Raw genomic sequence first — 24,430 nt, 5'->3', positions numbered from 1 at the left:
TTCGTGGCATTACATGTGTATTTTTTGAGCATGCCCGTTTCAGCATGCTCAAACACAGGAACATATGTTGGTGTAAAAGTATAACAAAACAAGTGCACTTTTATTCAAGACTACCTGTATAACCGAAGAAAAAAGAAAGCAAGTTACAGAAGGCGATTGATACGACAGCTTGCATGGTGCAATGCTAAGAAGTGCTGATTTTCATTCCGTGCTATATAAAATCATCACATTCAAATATTAACAGTTCCCACACACCCAAGGACCGTCCTTCCTTCATTTACGACACGTGTACTTGTTGCAGTGCACACACCTCTCTGTGCTATGGTTCCTATTACACTGAATGAGCACCTGACACTGTACTTTCTTCCCTGAGGGAAGGTCCCGCATCAGAGAATTTCCAGTTCCTGCATAAATTCATACCCGATCTGACGCTGTTCGTTTTCAAATAATATTGCATTAGTGCGATGATGTTTTCACATATATTGTCTCTTTCTTTCAGGTGTGTAATAGAAACCACAGCATAGCGAGAAGTGTGTACATTGCTTCTTACAGGAAAAGGCGATGGAAAAGGTATAACTAAGGCTCCCATAGATTGGCTTTGTACCCATGTGGTCACACAATTTATAACTTTTGCGTAATGTGTTTTTTCTGAATTTTTGGTTGATATTCTGTCTCTCACCATTAAAATAAAACCACCATTAAAATTAGAACAAAGAGTGTTCATTTCTTTGCTGCAGTTACAATGTGTTGAATTCATTTCAATTAGATGACCGTTCTGCAATTAGTTTTAAGCACTAGACAAGTTTGATAAGTTTGAGAGTTAATCATAGACTGGGCACAAAAGTAACATAATTGTTGCATATTTGCATACCTTTGCATATTTCAGGTGTGACTGAATGACATTAGAAAAAACACTTAATTTTACCTTTCACAAAGCAGTCAATGGTAAGATCCTTATCTTGATTCTCAGTGGCATTATTGCAACTAGCTGCTAAATCTCGGTAATGAAACTTATTCTCTGATGAAAACTTGGATAGTAGATCTTTAACCTATTGGAAAGGGGGACAAAACATAGTGACACAATTACATTAGTCCTAATGCAATTGTTTTACTAGAACACAAACACTCAGCACTATGGTGATTATGCACATCTTTTCAAGCAAATAAAACTTTATAATTTGTGTAAATGTAAATCACTAATGTGCTCATGTCTCTCAGCCATACTTCTAATTATAAGAAAATGAATACAACTCTGGATGGACTGCCAGCCCATCACAGAGCATATGAAAACACATCCATAATCACTCAAACCAAGCAAATTCAGTGCAGACGGTCCAAGACACACTAACAGATTGGGAGTGTTGTATATTCTCCAAGCTTTTCAGGGAGAAGGAGAGTTCAATAAGAGGCACAATTCCAGTAAAGGGTTGTCTATTCATCCTTTAATCCAAAGAGTGATAACTTAATTTAAAAAATTAACTTTGTTTTCAACTTAGTTCACTAGAGGGCTCAGCTTTACTGCCAAAAGAACAAGGCCTCTTCCTATACTCAACAATCTATTTGCCAAAACAAATGTTTCACTGCTTTACAGACGTATGTAGTGGCAACAACTTTTAGCACCATCAAAAATTAAGAATGATTCTGAGACATTGCATATGCAAAATGAGTACATAGTTCTCTGCTCTATTATTAATAAAATACTGTAGATTAAACATGTATGATAATGGATATACAGACAACAATATCTACAAATAGAAAACATTGAAATTGTTACTGTCCAGTAGCTATTTTTGCTCTCCACTGTGTCAGTCATAGTTGTCTGTTGTTCATTAATATGTGCTGTACATTCGTTCAAGATAACTTTCTGCCCCTTATAGCACTGTTTAAAACTACTTTTATATGATTTAGATCATGAGCTTGGGTGCTGCAGCACACTTAGCACCTCCCTTCTCATGCCAAGAATTGCATACTGCTTATTGATTGAGTTATGCAAGATGGTGCTATGATGTACAGTATAAGATTAAAAATATTCTTGTACAAACTGCACAAAGCACAAGACAATTTATTTTCCATTTTATTAATAGGTATCATTATTTCTATAAAAATACGCTTTCGAAGTTGTTAAAATAGATGTAGCATTATGTGAAAAAATTAGCATACCCAATGAAAGATTTTCTTCTTTTTCTAACATGTGGATATATAAAGATTTGATCTTCATTTAAACAATACATATAGTGACATATAAAGTGACATAATACAACAAGCATTATACCACATTTACATTTTCCTGTTCATTGTATAATTTACATAAGCATAAATGTAATTCATGCATGTGGAAAACGTAAATGCACCCCTAAATTTATCATTATTTGAAATACTTACAATTAGAATCAGGTGTACCAGATCAATTGAAAGTGATAAGATCATCATTAGAGAGGACTGGATCCTGGAGGAGCCTGTTTTATTTAAACCATACTTATTTTTTTTTTTTCATCTGTCTTATTTGAACCTGATTTATTTATTACCATGCCTAGATCAAAAGAGCTCTCTAAGGCTGTCAGAAAGAAGGTTACAGATGCCTGAGTCTGGGAAGAGATTTAAAAAGACCTCCAACAAATTAGAAATCAACCATTCCACTGTCCGGAAGATCAGTTACAAGTGCCAATCTACAAGTACAATATACAAATGCCAACTTGTCCAGGTCAAGCCGACCCTGCAAGTTCCGCATGAGAGCAGACTAAGATGCTGAAAGATGTTTGTATGAGCCCCAGATATCATCACCGAACCTACAGGTAGCTCTTGTCACTGCTAATGTCAAAGTGCATGAGCCTATCATTAGAAAGATACTGCACAAATTAAATGGAAGATGGGCTAGGAGGAAGCCTTTACTGTCCAGAAAGAACAAAGACACAACTAAAGTTTGCCAATGAACTTCAAGGCAAAGTGCTCTGAATAGATGAGGCAAAGATAGAGTTATCAGGCCACAATACTAGAAGACATTTTAGTGAAATTCAAAGACATCTGACCTGAAACATCTGATTCCAACAGCAAAGCATGATGGAGGAAACGTTATAGTTTGAGGATGTTTTGCTACATTAGTGCCTTTGCAGTTCACCATCATAGTATCATAGTACAACAGGGTGGTTAAGACTAAAGTGAGACCATCTGTCAGAAGACTGAAGCTCAGTCAACCTTCAACTTGACAACTGTCCTAAACATTCCAGCAAACACACCAAGGAATGTTTGAAAAGAAACAAATGTAGGGTTCTGTAACACTAGCTATTATGGCCAATGGTGTACTTATTTTTCCAGAGATAGAATATTTTTGTTGAATACATTACTTGAGAGTGAAACTTTTTTCCCCCCAATAACATCACCTCTATTTAAAGCTGTTGTTTAAATGATCTAATCTAGAAACGTCCACATTTGATTTAAAAAAAAAAAAAAAACACACTTGCTGGGGTGCACTTACTTTTTCACCTGACTGTATGGATGGAAGATGCAAGGTTAGGACATTTGTTAGCAGTGGTGAATTAAAAAAAAAGTATTAAAACATATGATCATAGATGCTAAATGAAAAAAACTACATTATGTAATACAAGGTGAGCCAAAAAAAAAAAAAAGTACCACATTTCAAACGTTTATTTTACAAAAACGCTACCAGGTAAAATAAATTTCATTATGACACAAGAAAATTTATTATAATAGAGTTTTTTCACTGTGTTTTAAAAATGATGTCTTTAAGGTGCTGGCCACCATTAGTCTCTTCAAGACGATTTCTGAACACTCGCATGACTCGTTCGGCCATTTCATGGAGAATAGCAGTGATTTCATGGCGAAAAGCGTCCTTGAGGGCACCAAGGTTTTGAGGTCAGTGTGTGTATACCTTTGACTTGAGATAGTCCCACAAGAAGAAATTGCATGGAGCGAGATCAGGCGAATGTGAAGGCCTCCCGATATCACCACGTAGGGGGATCAGATCTCCCGCAAAAACTTGCATGGATCTCTGTATGAACTGTTGCCCCATCCTATTGAAACCAGGCATCCACTAAATCCATTTCATCCAGTTGGGGCCGCAAAATGTTCTCTAGCATTTCAATGTAATGTTCTGACATGATGGTGACTGTTGCTCCCCCCTCCTCAAAAAAATTCTGCAACGACACACAAAACTGTAACACGTTCACTGTGCCGGGGTCTCTGATGAAGTTCACGAGGGTTGGTTTCAGTCTAATAGTGGAAACTTTTGTTTATTTATGCAACCATTCAAATGGAAATGTTCCCCGTTGCTGCACATGATGATGGCATCTCGATGAACAGTTTGCAGAATGTTCACACACAACTCTTTACTGCTCTCCCAGTGAGTTCCTGAATTACCACCATTTTGTATGGATGGAAATTAAAGTCCTCAAGCAAAATCCTCCTCAAAGACATGTTGGAAATGCCAAAGTCAAAAGCATGTTTGCATGGGTACTGAAAAATTGATGCCCTTACAGCTTGGATGTTTTCAGGCATCCGTACAGTATGAGAACAGCCTGAAGATTTTCTGTTCAATGTTGTACCCATCTGTCTAAATTTATCCATCCACTGAAGAATTGTTTTCGGATTTGGGACGTCACTGTTAGGAGGAATTCTGAAGTGCGTTCAGAAGGTGCATTGCATGGTGACGATGGATTTGTTGTTTTTGAAGAATGTTTCGACAGAGAAAGCACCGGATCAAGGCATGTTGCCAACTTAAAACTACAAAGGATCCCACCCCAACCCACTTGCCCGCCTTTACCTCACACAATGACCTTGAGAAATGTGGTACTTTATTTTGGCTCACCCTGTACATTATTTTGGAAACGTGGCTACAAGAATAAAAAGACCAGTGACTGACTGACCATTTAAATGTAGTTCATGCAGTGGTTAGCCCTGTTGCCTCACAGTACAGGAAGACTGGGTTCAAATCCCAGTCTGCCCACTATGTCTGGTTTGCACTTTCTTTCTGTGCCAAGAGTTGGATAGGCTTTAGGTTCTGGACTGTCCAATACATCTGTGCTTAATCCCTTTACATCTGTATTAAATGACAAATTGTGCACAGGATTATACTGATAGCAAGCAACTAATATATTTGTAATATAACATTATAATTTTTGGTAAATAGAGCAAACACTTTGTTGTAAAATAATAAAAAGAATACATTTATTATTTTCTTGAGTGTCTGAAATCCACTAATAGCTCCTTGGTCTTGCTGAGATTCAGTGAGAGGTTATGAGCTTGGCACCAGGTGCTGCCAGGATCTCTACATTGACCTTTTTGGAAATGATGCCTAAGAGCACCATGTCATCAGCAAATCTAACAATGGTGTATTGTGTGTGTATAAAGGAAGTACAGCAGAGGACTCGGTACACAGCCTTGTGGAACTCCTGTGTTGACAGTGATGGTGTTTCTTTGATCAACTACAACAAACTCTTGATTAAATTTATAAGAAGAAGACCATACCCAATAGCAAATAATTAACCCGTTATGCTTTCTCTGTAAGATCTAAGTATTGTTAACTAAAATGAATATCAATAAAAACGAAGTCTGTCATGATGAATCATATATTGTAGAAACAACAGTTAAAAAAAAAAAATTTAAATGAACACCACAACCCTCATCACAGTTCATACAGCAAAACACTTGAAAAGACAAGTTCAAAGATAAATAAATATACCGGAATCAAGTGGAAAAACTGGCATGATTTATTAAGTATAGACTCTGTACTAGAAAAGAAGAAAGGCACTGAGAGGTGCAAGTCTCGTAATAGCTGCAGAAGATCCCATTATTTGTTTTATTATCAGTATGTGACTTTTATGTTTTTGTATTTTAACATAGCTAAATGTCTAAATGTGCATTATATTGATTCTAACTGGTATTCATGCTTACACAGACTTAGAAAGGGATAAATGTCTGTCTTCAATGATGTGGGATAATTTTTGGTAACCATCACCAGAAATCTTTTTTTTTTTTCTTTCTATGTCTTATATAGAGATTCAGTTTTGCATTGCTTTTATCACTTTATAATAATGACAAAACTCCAAATGCTTATTATACATTATTTATTGAAAAATAAAAGTTTTTTTGCCTTTTTCCCCATTATATTCTTGGCTATCTCTCACCTATTTGTCTTTGCATCATCTGACAACTTTTTTCAAACTGACTTATGACAATATGAGTATCAATTACTACTGTTTATATGTATTTTTCACTATTTAAGTACAGACAGGTTAAGTGAGTCACATCCTCACTGGACACACTTCAATGTCTCAGAAACAACATACTGCTTAAGAGATACTCTCAGGCTGTTGAAACAGCTTTGATTCTAACAAAAAATGTTTAAGACTTTTAGGAGTCTCCACTTTATCATAATTTATTTGTTTCTTTGCTTTGCCAAACAGCACTTTGAAGTTGATCTTAAAAGCACTGAATTTTGTTTTGTTGTTAGTTTGAATGAGGGAGTATAGTTGTTTCTATGTCAGCCTGTCACTCGATGATTCCTGAAACACATCATGTCAGAGGAATCCAACAATTAACTTAAAGGCAGACACTGTGAAAGACCATACTTTTCTTTGACATTACATCCACAAAGTTGATTCCTGGTCCAAATCAATAATTGCAAACACAACCCTACCATTAAATAACTATTAATAACCTTACTTGAAAGAGATCCATCTTAGAAACCAGGAATTATATCAACACTATTTTCAACATTCAAAATAAATTCAATATTTTTAAGCTGTGCATTGAAAACTATCTTCAATGTATGGGGGTTCAAGTTTTTTTTTTTTCCTAGCCTGCAAGGAATTTTATTTACAAAGCAATTTATTTGGTAGAATGAAAAAAACATGACAGACAGACAGATAGACAGACACTTTATTAATCCCAAGGGGAAATTCACAATAATTCAGAGACAAACAATATAAAAAACTATACGCATTTTTTTTCTGCTGGGTACACCAGTCCTTAGCTAAACAACTGACTACTTTTAAATAAAAAGGTTTCAATTAAGTTGAAATAGCAGATTACTTCACAACTCCACAATAAAAATAAGGTAGAATTTTATAGTAATGACAAGTAAGAGGGGTTGATATGGCCAAAAAATCCAATCATGGTATAATAAATACAAAATGTATTATTTATTAACTGTGCACATTAACATGCCTCTCATCAGTCAAAATGTTTGCTAACACTTTGCAACTCAAATAGTTCAGAGAGCAAGGATTCACCTCTCTCACTAGAGCTACAGATGCCACTTCCAAGCAAACACTGCACAAATGCAGTTTCTTCTCCTTCAACCTTCCTGTTTGCATCAATGCTTGAAACACACATCAAATCACTTATTGCGTACAATCCATACTCAAAAATATTTTTATGACACTAATATGTCAACAGAAAATCACTTTCTCATTTCCTTCTGTATACATGTTTTGTGTTGTACACTTAAGATATGTTCACAAGTTTTCCACTAATTTATAGCATACTGATGAAACTGTCTTTAATCTATGGATCAACTGGTATTATCACCAAATCCAAATGACAAGAATTATATCATAATGTGCTTCAGCTCAAAGCAGATGTCCTGCTTCTTCTTGTAACTATAATAAAGTTACCAGTTTCTAAACACTATAAACAACAAAGAGTACTAAGAAATAGATCAGGTTAAAGACGTCCATCAAAAGCTAATGTGAAAAGAAGACATATTTACCCTAAAAGGAAGGAAACTTTCAACAAGTAATTATCATAGCTTTGCCTACTGTCTATTCCACTGTGTATGATACCCCATACACTATGAAAAATCATGGTTAGTTAACACAGGGCATATTTAGTAAGAAAAAAAAACAATGCTGCTGCTAGTTTTCACACTTTAATATACATAAAATAACCAATTAAGAAAACAAGGAAATAATTTTAAAAAAGTCACCACTAGAAATTTAATCAAAAACACTTTCCCTAATGGCTTTTTGCAGTTTGTGCTTAACATTTATATTATCCAGCTACTTTTGCTTTAATAAGCACTTGACTAAACAAACAAGCAATTGATGTACACCACAAAGAGACATTAAATCATAACACTTACAGCATTGCCTCCTATCCTCTTTAATAAAACCCTTGTGTGCGTCCAGTGTCCGTGTGTGTGTGTCTTCTGGTGAAGTGCGCATGTGCGGGGCCACATGGCATGTGTTCAGTCTCTTCCTGTGTATTCCCTGTGCAGAGAGAGAGACAAGATACACACAGGCGCGCGCGAGTCTCACACACACACACACACACACACACACACACACACACACACACACACAGAAGTGCGCGGTGTCCGTGTGTGTGTGTGTCTTCTGGAGAAGTGCGCATATGTGGGGCCACACAGCATGTGTTCAGTCTCTTCCTGTGCATTCCCTGTGCAGAGAGAGAGACAGACACATACACAGGCGCGCACGAGTCACACCCACACACAGGCGCGCGTGAGTCACACACACACACACGAGTCAAACAGACACATGCGAGACACACACAAATACACACACACACGAGTCACACACACACGCACGCACACGCGAGACACACACACACAGGCACGCGAGACAGACAGACACGCACGCACACAGAGGCGCAGGCTTAAGAGACACACACGCAGGCCTGTGAGAGAGACACACACGCAGGGGCACGTATGCATTGTTGCAATGTTACTTTTCTTGGTTGTTTATTAAATTACAGATTTTTCAAATGTTCATTTTTTCCCCTGTGCTTAAAACTCATTAAAAAAAGAGTTTTTAGCGAGAGGGTCATAAGGCTATAGCGCAAATTCTTGCAGTGTTAGTTTTGACTGTTGTTCAAGGTTTTCTTAGTGTTATTCAATGTTTTTACATTTAGTTTACTATTACGCTGTGCTTTCTATGGTATAGTTAACTATATTTGTGCTTAAAAACTTTAAAAAATATATATTTACATACAGTTCATATGGTCTGAAACGGATTAATTGTATTTACATACAATCCTATGGGGGAAATTACTTCGATTCATGATCAAATCGGGTTACAACCAGAGTTTTGGAACGAATTATGGTCGTGAACCGAGGTTCCACTGTATTACTCTCAGATAAAATTACAGGCATTTCACGGAAATACAAACCAGTATTACTGAGAGAGAAAATTAAAGGCACACAATAAAGTGACACATATTACAGCCACATACAAGGTCCCTTATGCACTACTGTTCTAGCGCCCGTTATTTTAACGGGCTTAATGTCTAGTATTGTATAACTCGTAATCAGAAGTCACAAAACATAAGCTGAACAAATCTAAACAAGCTTTGCATCTGGCGGCTATGTTCTCACAAAGTTGTCACTGCGTATTCTGTTAGGAATTACTGGCATGCAGGTAATTTAGCGGGCATCAAGCTGCACCCTTCCCCACTTGCATTCCAATGTAAGGGACTAAACATCTCGTATCAGAATCAGTGTGTACTTCATCTTATGACAAAGGTGTAAATCACAGTTGCACTGACATCTTTGCAGAGGCCCCTTTGCAGATTTCTTGAGCCAGAAAGCATGTAATGGATTAATGCAAGAAATGTAAATCAATGAATGACAATTCTGATGGACAAAAGACCTTGCCTATGAGGAGACCCTGACTTTTTTACTGGATGTGACTTTAATCCTATCAGAAGTTACACATTCCCTTAAAACTCTTTGCATCAGCCTGTGAATTCTCTGAAGACACACCCTGATTCTCTCGGCTCACTCAAGGGAAGTCTAAGGGAACTCCCACGGGAGCTCTGCTCTCACTATCTAAAATGACTAAAAACCTATGAAACCTGTTCTCTGAAACTAAATGGCTTTGAGCTGGTCTTCCTTGGGGAACTGAAGCCAAGGCTCTTCTTTTTATAAGCCAGAGAGCTGAGATCCAGTCTGCCAAGCTTAAACAGTGAGCCAGTCTGAAAGCAGAAGAAAACCTGTGACAATGCGGGTTCTACTCCATGTTCCCATCTTCCTTCTGGTATCCCTTGAACCCTACACTGTCGGTAATGTCACCGATGAGCTAGGCAGTGAGGCACAACAATGAAGCAAGGGGATGGTGCAAAAAGTGCAGAAGTGCTTTTATTAAAATCAACAAACAAAATCAAACAGTGTCCGAAGTGCAGTGCTTCAAAAAAGTTTCAATAAATAAATAATAATCCAATAAAAACGAGTGAACAGTGGAGGTTAAAAAAACAATAGAAAAAAAATCCTTTAAAAACCCAAAGTTAAAATAATGGCTGGAAGCTGTCCTTTTAAAAACAGATCCCGGTACTTTTCTACTGGTGACTCCCCAGCTTCTCCCATCCAGGCTATGCACCAGGGGAGCCACCCTACCTGCAGCTGACCTTCTTTCTACCTTCTACTGCTGGTCTGTTCGCCTTTCCGACCCCTGGCTCTGTTGGGCATCATCAGACCGTGAATTGGGCTTCCCAGCGACCAGGGAGCTCATGCTGGGGCTTTCACTTCCCAAGTCCTGACTCCCGCTGCCTTCTCGGCCTTATGCGGCGAGCCATCCTCCTTCTGGTCACTCCCTCTCTAATGCTCAGCGGGAGCAACCACTACCGACTGCCCCCAGATGCCGGCCAAACACCCCATGAGGGCTCACTGTACAGCTGACAACCGCTCTATACAGTGAGCGAGCATTTGCTCAATCACGCACCGGCTTTCTCCTCCCTGCTTCCTGCCTTCTTCTTCTCTTGCAACCTCTGTTCGTCTTTTCTCCTTTCTCTTTGTTCTTTTTCTCTTCTCTAGCCATCTCACGCTTCTATTATTTGTCATGAGGACGTGGACCAGGTGTGGCAATTAGCAGCTCCCGGGATCAATTACGGATGCGGACAAATCCTCACCTGTGCACTTAAGCGAGGACCGCTCACACCACAAATTCACCTGGAACCTGCTACGGCCACACTACCACACCCTTTCTCTAAGCCGCGAGTGCGGCAACTATTTATTTAAAAAGTGGCCTTTTTAACTTGAGCTGTGGACCCGCCACACAACACAGCTATCACTTCAAGAATGGAACTTCAGCATCTAAACTCTTGTGCCAGAAAGAGTAATGCTGTTCTCTATGAAGCTACAGACAACATAGCAAAGGGTCTAACTGAGGAAAGCCCAGCACACAACAAACAAAGGATCACACAGCAAAGAGCAAGGAATGCACTATAACATAATAAGAATCCTTCACTTGAACCTAGTGAAGAAACAAAAGCAACAATTCCCCACATCAGACATTAACTTTAAAAACGAAGTATCGTAAAACTATCAGTGCCATGATAAATTAGAACTCTAAATAGCAAGAAAACAATTTGTCTGTCTATGTTATATGTTTGTCAGTCTAGATGGTCTGCATCCTTACATATCAACATATATATTCAATTATCATATCTCTATAATGTTTGTGTTCATCAACCAATTGTATTATTCTGCTTCTTAAAACAAGTATGCTTCAGTTACATTAATATAAATTTAAAGATCAGAGACCAGCCTCCTACAACAGAGAAAGGTAAGGTAAATAAAGTAGAAGCCTTGCTGAATGATTTGATTAAGTACCAGTGATGCCAAAGGCAAAACTGATAATTATTAAGGGAGTTAAAATTTTACTTTATATTCGTACAGTAGTATAGTTCTAATGTCTTACCTGAGCAGGTGAGAGGTGTAGTCCTAAAGAATGGAGGATTTCCTCAAGGTCCTTGTTCATGAGGAAGCCACAGAGATTCTGATCAAAGTATGTGAATGCCAGGACAACATCCCGACTTAGGACCAATTTATTGTGCTCTACTTTTTCCTGTATTATATGAAGCATATAACATTTTTCAATATATCTTTTTTTAAACACTTATCTCCCATTATGATAATTTACTGCATTACTACTGAAACACTATGAATACATAGTGTTTAATTACTAACTCAAGATCTTACATTAAGTGGGAATAGCACTTATGGTCTTGTAAGTTTGATTCCATGCCTTTGTAAATAGGCAACATTGTAATAAAAAAAAAAGGAAATGATGATTTTTGCTACAACATCCAATAAAGCTGGATGAAAATGTGGAAAGAAATCAAAGAGGAAGATATGCATTCCTCTTTTTATAAGCAGCAAAGATTTGATGCTACACAAACACTGTAATGTATCCAAATGTGCAGCAGCATTATATAGAGAAAGGGACACTCACTGCCAGCTACAGGCATAAGAATTATAAGGAAGATAATACTATATTGTAATTATTTTTAAGATTATATCAAAGATGTTCCAACAGAATCTTTAAAGCAGCTAACATGCATATAGACACTATAAATTAAAAAAAAATAATTATACATTTCTGGCATATACTTACCACTTCTTTACTAGAGACAGCATCTAATGAATTTGATACAGCAGACTTCATCTCACCCTCATCTGTAGAAACCCCTACATCAAAAAATATACTCCAGGTCATTTCCTCAATTGGATAACACAGACCTTTCAGAAGTTTTATATGAATCAGTTTGCATTTTAGGGTTTTGAATAAAAACCTTTTAAATGTTTAGTCAATTTAAACATAAAAACCATATAAAACACAGAACAGTACCTACAACCTTTCACCCACCTAGCATCTCTTCAATTCCTTCCCAATAACAGCTTTGTGACATCTGTCTGTCTGTCTATCTATCTATCGCACAAAAAAAAAGAGATTTCCCCTGGGACAAATAAAGTTTGTCTGTCCATTTGCTTGTACTCTCTCTCTCTCTCTCTAAAGTGAAAGCAAGGCTACAACAGAGTACTTACATGCAATATGACAAAGACGATGTAAATCAAGTTTGAACAAATGCTTCTGACAGACCCAAGTAAAATCGGTTATAAAAACCTTCCTTGCTGATACTCCTCATTTTGTGTACCGTGATGACGGTAACTTAACTTAAGTGTTTCGCACTGGCACCTTTTAAAACACAGCTTTGGAAGCAGCATTGTGGTTATAGTGAAGTAGTGATCAAAAAAGTTGAGTGAAAGCATATTTTAGTGAGACTTAAATACTGGAGTGTGACATGGACAAGCTTGGAAAATAAGTGTCAAAATTTTTCTCAGATTGGGAACACAATATGGTGTACATATAAGCAATATGCATAATCATATACAGCGCTGTACAACAATTATCTAGATACAAGGACTTGACGCTTTAACCACTATAAGCACTGAAGGTGTTGTTTACAGCTTGGCTGCTTTTTCTGCTTAAAGGTGGGTCCGTAGGCAAGTGGTGCTAAAGAAAATGATGGGTGTGTGTGTGTGTGTGTGTTTTATTTAAATGCTGCGACTAAAACCGAAGTATTTCACTCTTATACCTCTCTGTTGGTTCCTATTAAAGCAGCGACTGAAGTTATGGCACTATGATTTAACAAAAAAAAAAGCAAGTGCTTTTTACTTTGATTTAGTACTTTACAGAGTAACTTCTACAATTTTATATTTTTGTGACTTAGAAGAAACTGTCTGGAAAATTTTGCCTGTGTAACACAGGTTAGCATTCTCTTCAAATAGCATTTAGAACAATATCAATGAGATAGACTCTTTCCTTTAATAAGGTGATTACTTTCTTATTGTTGGGGAGGTTGAGATGGAAGAGCACAGCAATTCAAGCAAATACATATTAACTGAGTTTTGTGACCTCCATTTTTCATATGACTCCCAGACTTTTGTGAACTTACTTTTGATGAGATTGTGTGTTTTTAATCACATATTAAACAACCAGATCTCACATTTGTGGAACAAGTGTCTGTTCTCACTATATGATTTAGTGTTTGAAGGAGAAATATTTGTAAGCCTGAAACATGGAATAACTAGTTGAGCCTTCCTGTCCATGCTAGCTGATACTCCAGATGCACAGTGCATCTGCATACAAATGATTCTTTAGTGTTCAAAAGAACACATAAAAATATGCTGAAAATTAAATCTGCTGAAATTAAGCTATGATTTTTCTGCAAAAGATGGCCTGTTTCTAATCGTAATTCTAAAAGTTTACCAAATTGCTTGCATTTTAACATTCCTATTTCACCTGGTCAATTTCAGGGTAGAGTTGAACTTGACTTCAGCACCCTTTGGTTCAACATATTAAAACACTTGGTTGTACAGACCTTTGGGAAGAATAAGAATTTATATGTTAAAAAAAAATTGAATTTGGGATGTATGAAAGCACTAGCTAAGAAAGTGTATGAAGAAATAAGTCAAAAATATCTGGCTACTGATTTCTTTAAACTGCATGTTTCAAACATTTATCATTGGCACAATAACATTTAACATCTCATTATATAAATAATACATTTTATAAGGAAAATTCTGAGGGATGCCTCACCAAAATCATCTTCATCATCATCTTGTAAAAGCAAGCAGTCATCAATTATTTCATCATTTGTCTTTTTACTCTGCTCGAATTTCAAAGTCTCTTCACCCTTAAATTTTGCATCTACCTCTTCCTCTTTCTTAACTTCAGACTGTGGAAGGTAACAGATCATTTATTAAAATAAATTTAAAAAACTGGTTTTAGGCTAGTTATCAAGAGGCCTGCATAAAGAATAATATCACCTATGTAAAACAGCTGAAAAGGACATAATTAAAATTTGTCAATAAAAATGATTATTTTTATAATTACACAGCATAAAAATGTAACAGTCAATTTTCTAGACATAGTCCTGTAAATCTATACATCTCTAACAAGAACAAAAAGCAAAAGGAAGACAAAGACGGCTCTGAACTGGCGGTGGGGTGGTTGGTTGTTATTTTGAAACCAATAAATTGTCCATACCATACAAAAACTGCATATTAACCAACCACATAGAGTTAACACAAGGTTTTCCAATCAACAGTCATATTCAAAGTCTCCTTAATATCAAACAAAAGCAAAAATGAAAGAAAGATTTTACTACCAGGTGGCGCTTTTCATATTTACTGTACATACATATCTAATTTTAATTAGTTTTTTCTTTTCTTGTAGCTACTCCTTTGACATTTTGTAGAGTACTTTGAGCTACATTCTGTATATGAAAATATGCTACAGAGATAAATGTAGCGCTGTTCTTGTAACTTTATCCACATGGACATTTCAGGGCCTACAGTAGGGATACCAGGTTTTAACACAGAAAAAATGCAAAGATAAAACTTCCAGAAAAAATTCTATGCAAGCATTTAAGAATTTGTTTTAATACTAAGGGAAAATGTATTACAAATGTTTTGTTTCACAATACTGAAAAGCATTTTATGCAATTTGTGTTTTGGAATCAGTGCTCAGGAATCCATCATGTGTTAACTGTCAGGTTGACAGCCAAGAACGGACATACTGATTACACTGTTGTTGTTCCTGGCTACGGTCTGGTAGTTAACTACCACAGTTAAAATAAATGTTAAATCCATTATTGACTATACAAACAGTCTTGATGACATTAAAGTGTATGAGCAAAACATACAAACCAGGCCTAGTTCATGGGGATTGGGGTATTATTGGCCACAATTACTTTGCCTTTAAATCTCAGTGTCTACACAACAGCAGTTAGTTTCTCAGCAAGTTTATCAGCTATACAGGTCTGGTTGAAAAATATTCCATCAGTAATGTCACCAATTTATTCTATGCCGAGGGGTCGGTCATTGCAATAAAACTCATGCTTGTTAACATAGTCTAAAGTTTAGTACTGAAAGTGAAGTTATTGTCTATGGCTAGCTTAGTTTTGAGCTCTTGTTTCGTCTCAGTAAAATGTTTTTCTATATAATGTCTTACTGGTATTTCTGAATGGATGAATAGTAATTTTCTCAAACTAAATAAAGAGAAAACTGAAATTTTAGTATTTGGCAATAATGGATTCAATGAGGTTATCAGAAATAAACTTGATGCATTAGGATTAAAAGTTAAGATGGAAGTAAAAAACTTAGGGGTAACTGTTGACTGTAATCTGAATTTTAAATCGCATATTCATCAGACCACTAGGACAGCATTTTTTCACTTAAGAAACATAGCAAAAGTTAGACCTCTTATATCATTGAAAGATGCTGAGAAATTAATTCACGCTTTTGTTTTCAGTAGAGTAGATTACTGTAACGCACTCCTCTCAGGACTACCCAAAAATGACATAAATCGTTTGCAACGAGTGCAGAATGCAGCTGCTAGAATCCTAACTGGGAAAAGAAAATCCAAACACATTTCTCCAGTTTTGATGTCACTACACTGGTTGCCTGTGTTATTCAGGATTGACTTTAAAATACTGCTTATGGTTTATAAAGCCTTAAATAATCTCGCTTCATCTTATATATCGGAATGTCTGACACCTTATATTCCAAATTGTAACCTTAGATCTTCAAATGAGTGTCTCCTTAGAATTCCAAGAACAAAACTTAAAAGAAGTGATGAGGCGGCCTTCTGCTGCTATGCAGCTAAAATCTGGAATAGCCTGCCAATAGGAATTCGCCAGGCAAATACAGTAGAGCACTTTAAAACACTGCTGAAAACATATTACTTTAACATGGCCTTCTCATAACTTCACTTTAACTTAATACTGATACTCTGTATGTTCAATTCATCATAATAAATATTCATAATGGCTCTAAAATCCGTACTGACCCCAACTCTCTCTTCTGTTTCTTTTTCTGGTTTCTTTGTGGTGGCGGGCGCCACCACCACCTACTCAAAGCATCATGATGCTCCAACATTGATGGACTGAAAGCCAGAAATCTACATGACCATCATCATCAGGTCCTTCCATGAAAACCCTAAATACAAAGAGGACTGTTTGACTTATATTAGGTAGATTGCCCAGAGGGGACTGGGCGGTCTCGTGGTCTGGAACCCCTACAGATTTTATTTTTTTTCTCCAGCTTTTGGAGTTTTTTTTGTTTTTTTCTGTCCACCCTGGCCATCGGACCTTACTTATTCTATGTTAATTAATGTTGACTTATGTTTATTTTTATTGTGTCTTCTATTTTTCTATTCATTTTGTAAAGCACTTTGAGCTACATTTTTTGTATGAAAATGTGCTATATAAATAAATGTTGATTGATTGATTGATTGATTTAGTGGGTGACAGTGTCTCGGTAGAATGTGGCACCTTCACTTGAGATTGACTGATTAAAGTGTTGAAAACCTTTACCATCAACCAAGCTAATTGGTAACATCTTCTTCTATCACTGTACACAGCCCTGTGTGAATTCATCCGACTGCCAATCATTTTTTTTTTCCTTGCTAGTGCTTCTGACATGGAAGCATTGCTGCACTTTGACTTTTGGTAATGCATTACTGATGTGTGGCTTTGGTATTTCAGCACAGTATCAAATAATTGCAACAAAACTCATCGCCCTTTACCTAAAAGTGCTCCTAAACTGATCTGTGTTAGGCAAGCTTCATTTTCACTGATAGTATCTATTCTACAGTATTTAATGTGACTTACTGCTCACATTTCAGAATGAGAAATTGCATTTATTTTTACTTTATATCTTCCTTTTTAATCTTAGTATACTTTAAATTAAATTTGGCCAACTTCATTTTTCAAATGGATGTATGCATTTTTGCAGATTTCTTTTGAAAATGAGACAACAATAGGATTAAAATAAAGAGATTATGACATCTTTCTTTATTCCTAAATACAGCAAACACAAGGCAATGATGATGGCTTACTGTCATCTTAATGTCTTGATTGTTTTCTTCACTCTTATCCTGAGTTTGTACAGTCTCTGGTCCTGGAAGTAGGCAGAGAGTCTGGTAAATCAGAAACCCAAAGTCTCGTTGTAGCATTTCATTAAACAGCTCAGCCATCAGGAACACCTGTTAAAACAGAATCTATAAGAATTTATAAAGTCTCCAGAGATGTGACGGTATTTATGCAGATACTTTATAAAATATTCAGTTTTTGAAGTGATTCTCAAATTCTGTATATACCTTGTTAAAGTACTGCATGCAATATGGGTGTGATAAGAACAGAGTTAGGAAAATAAAGACAAGGTTGCTCATCTGCAAAGAGGTTTTTTCTAGTCAGGGTGAACTTCACACTGTTTGTACTTTCTGGATGTCAGACATAAAGGCAACAGTAGATGTGATGGACAAGCATTTGTCCTTGAGTTATTTAAATCAGTTATGATGAGTGCTGCTTCAATGTCTATGAGGTACTTTAAATGAAACATTTTTATTACTAAATTGTTGTTCTTTCAAAACTAGTCTTTTTAAGTAAACAGTGGTATGTGTCTATGAATTCCATGTATTACTTTGAAGAACTGATGCATCCAAAATAAAGAAATATGTACAGTAAATAGTTATTAGCTCAAGTACAAAATTAACTGAACTACAAAATGTAGCTCAGTGAATCACGTATGGCTAACTATTAGAGCCAATGAAAGAATTAAGTTATTTGAAAAAGGGACATTGTGCCAATTTGTAAAAGGATGTTCTTCAACAAGCACAAAAACAATGTAGTGTACAAAAAGGCACAAAATAAGAGGAGGAAAAATATTTTACACTAGCAGATGTACCTGGCAATGCCTGGGTATACTGGCTTAATGGATTAAGGTAAAGATAATATTTATGTGTTTACTAAATATTGACTCTTTTGTCATTACTGGCTCAAAGGCAAGTGTCCTATGTGTCATTTACATTGCTTCTCTGATATCAACCAATTTTTTTCTGCTTTCATGAGACAAGAATTAATTTTCATGTTTATGATTGGATTCCATAATTTGGTAACTCCTTGTTGGGTTGGATCCATGAATGTTACTTCTTTTTATTTGCTGGTTTAGTGTGGTTTCATGAATATATGTTTAACCCCACATTAATAAACTGGACTGCATGACTGCAGAGAGCATTTACAGTAGGGAGGCCAGGGGGTCTGGGATTCGCAGACCTCTGTATTATTACAGCAGACAACACTTGCTGCACTGGTTCAATACTGTTAAAGAAGATTCAAAGTTGATTCATTCAGTGTTGATTTAAAATTATTATAAATCATGACTGTATTGGCATAAAAACCTAAAATGATATGTATATCATCATAAAAAGGAACTGAGTATGTCTACCATCAACGGTAAAAATTGCCACCATTCTCAATAATTCTCTTTCTGCCATATTGTGAAGAGCAACTTGGCATATGCTAAAACAAAACAGTTTTTTCTGTTTCATCATGGCTCTTTTGCAAATAGTAATGGTGTGCAGGAGTACCATAGCATTGGCTTTTTCAAAATGATAAAGTTTTGCTTTGAAAAAAATTAATTTCGGAGTACACAGTGTAATGAAATTCCCATCTGCCGCTTGGCCAACATGAAACAGGCCGCTACTGTCCATGTCAAGCAGCATGAATCTCCCGCCTAGGTTATGTAAAATATAACATTATAAAGTAATAGAAAATGGTGAGCGAAACAGCCAAGTTTCTTTCTGCATGCAATTTCACGAAATTAACGCTAAACTTTGTTTCATAGGATCCAGATGAAAATAAGCGGGAAGGATCTCTTGAAAATTTAACACGGTTAAACATAATCCGCAATGAAACAAAAAGGCATTGTTCAGCAAAAGCTGGAGTCCAATGTGGTAAGCAAATCGTTATCCAAATTTGCAGAGAAGAAAACATTGTACCTGCGGTCTTAGATGAAAACCCACTTTGGCTGGTTCAAACATTTGTGTCTGCTGATAAAGGTATCCTTCAATCAGCCCAGCACAGAACTCTCCTGCTGCCTGATGGGAAATGCAGTTCCAGAATCTACACTGTTTTTTGTGATGCTTTCCATTACTTATATTTTAAGTTGGACCAATGGCAGCATATAGTATATGCAAAACTTTGTAAAAATCAGTTTAGCTATATTGTTCTTGAATGACCAAACAAACAGATTACAATTGTATAGATAATGATAACTATTCATGACAGATATGTTTACTCTTCATTTTGGTTTGAAAAAAGCTGAAATTAATGCCCTGAGTTACTCTGAGTAAACAGAATACTATATAGTTTCAGGAACTGGTTCAAGAGGACAACAGTTCACATTAAATCCTAAACCAGAAAGGAATTGTAACATCCAGCTTTCTGTCCCTACTTTACTTTTCCTTATTTTATTGCTGCACAAACTTGAATCATTGTTCTGTTTTAGATAGTATGCAGCAACATAAACGTGCACACAGTTGGACTAGGTAAAGGATTTAAACAAAATAAGATATATGGTTTACTCTGGAGTTATTGGCAGCATTCATGAAATTAAACAAAAATGAATGTATAAAATAAACACAAGTCATATTTTGTGCTCAAAAATGAGTAGTAAAATATAGAATAGAGCATTTTTTCTGCAAAACACAACTATTGGTACACCTATAATTAATTTTGGTGAAGATAATAGCACTAAACTTTACTTCCTGTAAAGGGTAACAAGGTTAGATCAAACTTTTGGAGGGATGTTGGACCTCTCTTCCATAGAGAACAAAATACAATTGATAGTTTTAAATTTGTGCTTGTTAAAGGTCCTCTTCAATTCAGACAACAGGTTTTCAAAGTGATTCAAATGGCAATTAAAAAAAAATCACTGCTTTTGTGGTCCTGCAACCATTTTGGTTGATTTTCATGAACCACGCCACGAAGTACAGACATGGTAATAATCAAAACATTCCATGTCTAGAACAGTTGCAAATTTGCAAAGATAAGGCCCAAATAATCACTGTCATAGTGGCGACGAAAATTAAAATCCATGAAACAAAAGAAAATAATAGGGAGCCCTCCTGGTTAATACAGTATTATATTAGCAAGAACAATACATTAATTAAAAGCCAAGGAGATGTACTAAATTCAATAGGAATTTTTTTTTTGTTTTGTCACTGCCACAGCCAGAAATATGGAAAACATTACTTATATGAAAAAGGCACTAACAGATTACACTGAAGCTGCTGAACAAGCTTGGCGTTTAGAACAAACTTTATCTCAGTAAGAAAGTCTTATATACTGGTATCCAAAACAATTATTCCCACACAGATTTCTGAGTACATATCATTATGCTATGAACATGAAGCACACACACAGGTTTAATTACTGTAATTTGGGCCAACATGGTCTATAACACAGGCACAGGTTAACACAGGAATATGGAGCTCCTTATAGACATTCATGGCTAAACATAGTTTGGGCAAGGCTCCAACCTATTGGCATCAAATAATGGTTTCATCCTAAAAAAAAATACTTTGTTGCATGTATATACATACACACACTCACGCACACAATTATACACGTACACATACACACGCATATGCAGGTTTCAGCCCAAGCATGGTTACCTGGCTTGTATGAAACTTTTGTAATACAGTTAACCTAACAGCTAGAAAAAATGCAACTGATATGAGATTAAGAGAGATTTCAGCTTATTTATATTAAAGTGAACTTGCTTTTAACATGCGACTTCAACACAACCCCCTTAAAGCTCATTTACTTGTTACTTTAGTCATTCTTTCACAGCAAAGGGTTTATCATGGTTGGCATAATTATATGCACTTACATGTCCTACACTTTCATTAAAAAAAGGATTTAATGGCATGTTTATACAACCGAGATACCAAGCATCAATCCCTTATTTCATACCTCAAAAGCAAACTCACTGCTGCCTTGCCGACATTCTAATAAGGTTTTTAAAGAAAGAGTTGCACAGGTAAACTTGTCTCCTGCAGCTTTCTGCTGTGGACTTGAAATAATGGAGGGCTCATCTGGCAAGCTATCCTGACATTCTGGTTTTGGGGGAGACTCCCCTTTGCCCTGCATACAAAGACAAACACACGTGTTAATCAGATAGAGAAAAAACATGTAAATACAGTAGACACTTAAACTACCAGTACTACAATTTTTTTGGTGCAGTCATTAAAATCACACTTCTTTTACCACATTTATATTGAAATGTGTCGCAGAACCATGCCTAGAACCAATAATTGTAAAAATAGGGGTACATTCTTAAGTAAGTATACTTTAAAGACTACATTGAAGAATGAAGATAAACAGGTGAATCATTGAAGGGACATTTCACAAACATCCTTTTTGAAGAAAAAAGTATAAGTGCTGACCCGGATTAAATTACTAGTGGGACTGAAAACTATAAAGTATTTTGTGACTGAAACAGCACTCATTGTCATGCTACATCCATGCTTCATTTCTCATAAGCCAAGGAATATAAGTTAAACAGACAACACAAGCACAACTTCCCCAATGAAGTAGTCAGTCTACCTGAAACATTTTTCTAAAAGGAACGTATTTCATATACTGTATATACGTAAATGAATCAGCTAACAAAATGTAATTTAATCTAGGAGTCAGCATACCTTCTTAAAACTAAGGCACTTTAATGTTAGTGCTCCAGACAACCCAGTTATTTTCATCACAGTTTCAATAACTGTTTATTTTAAACCTATCACAAATGGATGATTATTCATCCATTTTCTAATCCACTTAATCCATACTGGATCAAGGGCAATAAAGAATCCAATCTTAAATCATTCTGAATAATCTCAAACTCCAAATACCTTGTCCTGCTCATCTTCAGTGGTGTCATTGTCATCTACAGTTACTTTGTGATTGTTCTTTATAGTTTCCCACTCTGGTAAGGAGGGCATGCAGTGCCACACATCAGGAATAAAGAACACTGTTGTCTCTACCCGCTCACCATGCAAGTACCGCACTTCAGCAAAGCGAAACCTAGAACAAAACAAAAATGAAACAACAAAAAAAAAAAAACACATGTTCAAGTTCTTGAAAGAAAAATACCCTTTCCAAGATTCTCAACCTAGTATGCCAGTTACAAGTGTGATTACAGTATCATTTTCTAACAATGAATAAACACGATTGCTATAAAACCATCAGTACTGCTTTCTTGCAAATTAAATTTCAAAGGAAGTTCATCAAAAATGTAAGCCATCACAATGACAAATTTACCACCCTGCAAATTACATAGCATTTTAAAATTCCTGATTTGGAATAATCATAAAATCATTTGATTTCACTGTAGTCTCTTTCAAATACAGAACAAGAATAATTCAAGAGATGCATTCTTTGCTACTATTTTCTAAAGACACATACTTCTGTGCAATATATTCCAAACATTTTTTATACAAACTTGAACACAGCACAGCCAGATGCAAAGCAGCAATAAACCAGTAATATGAACTAATGAATATTTTAATACTGCATAATATATATTAATTTCCATCTGATGAATACCATGAGCAGTCCTTTGTACTTTTGTTTCATTATCATTAGAGTACATCATTCCCTTTTCTGAAAAGTGGATCTAAATATCACCAAGTTTAGTAGTATAATTGACACAATTTCCTGACATTCTGAAATAGTCACCTCTGCAAAACAAGCAAACCCCCCTGCTTAATTATAACTGCCACAACCTAAGTGATTCATTCATGACTGATTCACTTAATGTGTTCAAAACTTTTTGCAAGCTATAGACTGCTAAAAATGGAAAAAGAAAAAAAAAAAAAACAGATAACTTTGAGGGTGGAGTTTCCACTTTACTCAAATGTCTGTGGCATGACAATTTGCCATTGAATTTCAGGGACAGTTTGCAGTTGTGAAAGTGGCTAAGTAAGGTATATGTCCAAATAAATTTAAAACAGTTTCTAGGACTGTAGAAATCATACAAACATTTAATGTTTTGACCTCTGGACAATTCTGTCATTTAATATGAAATATGGCATGTATATGTGTTACGGTAACTAGATTTTGCTAATATCATACCAGGCATGGAACCATCATTAAAATGGACTTGAAACATTTTTTTTCTTCAAATTGTGGATGAGGCATAATTTTACTATTTTTTTTTTTTTTTATAAAGGATAATTGGAACAACTGGGATTTCAGGTTTCTGCTAAATAAATCTCTACAGAGGTCACAAAGGGAATATGTATGGTAATGGAATATAAATGATCATGTAACAGGTGACAAGAAAATTATATGTAATAATAATGATGATGATGATGATAATAGCCCAAGAAGAAACTCAGTAATGCTGTCTAATTCAAACAAGCTAATACTATTTTTATTAATTTTATTACAATCCATACATAGCAATCAAGTTTTTACAAAAAAAAGAATTAAGTTAAGAACATACTATTTAATCTACATCTACAATTTGCAATTTTCTGTCATAAATTGGACTTATTTTCTGCTCAAAACCCAAAATAACAATAGAAGTAGAAACAGAGGATTAGATGTAAACTTTAATCTCTTACCTTTACAGGTAAAAATATGTAATCTTATGACTTGCCTATATTACAGGCTTATTAATTAGCTTATTCTGAAAGTCTTTACTGTAGTAAATACAGTATCCATTCATAAACCTATTGGTAAACTTGCATTTAATTTTTTAAAAGCAACTACTACACCAGTTTCTAACAAGTGTGCTCAAGAAAAACTGTACACTCAAACTACGCAGGCAAACAAT

At 35.7% G+C, this 24,430-nt stretch overlaps 1 protein-coding gene across 2 annotated transcripts in view; it reads right to left on the bottom strand.

Moving 5' to 3' along the window:
- The window catches only part of ccar2 (cell cycle and apoptosis regulator 2), a 58,194-nt gene that overhangs the window by 7,378 nt on the left and 26,386 nt on the right, over positions 1 to 24,430 (bottom strand). For both annotated transcript variants that reach the window (XM_039769623.1, XM_039769624.1), the window contains exons 12-18: positions 22,503 to 22,674; positions 21,574 to 21,744; positions 17,655 to 17,801; positions 14,352 to 14,490; positions 12,366 to 12,439; positions 11,670 to 11,816; positions 926 to 1,049 (exon numbers count right to left, since the gene is read on the bottom strand). In XM_039769623.1, coding sequence (XP_039625557.1) covers positions 926 to 1,049; positions 11,670 to 11,816; positions 12,366 to 12,439; positions 14,352 to 14,490; positions 17,655 to 17,801; positions 21,574 to 21,744; positions 22,503 to 22,674 — 974 coding nt within the window. The remainder of the gene's footprint in view (positions 1 to 925; positions 1,050 to 11,669; positions 11,817 to 12,365; positions 12,440 to 14,351; positions 14,491 to 17,654; positions 17,802 to 21,573; positions 21,745 to 22,502; positions 22,675 to 24,430) is intronic.

Source organism: Polypterus senegalus, chromosome 11 (assembly GCF_016835505.1).
Source record: "Polypterus senegalus isolate Bchr_013 chromosome 11, ASM1683550v1, whole genome shotgun sequence".
NCBI lineage: Eukaryota > Metazoa > Chordata > Cladistia > Polypteriformes > Polypteridae > Polypterus > Polypterus senegalus.
Note: the sequence above shows the minus strand (reverse complement) of the source record. Positions and strands in the feature narration are given on the sequence as shown.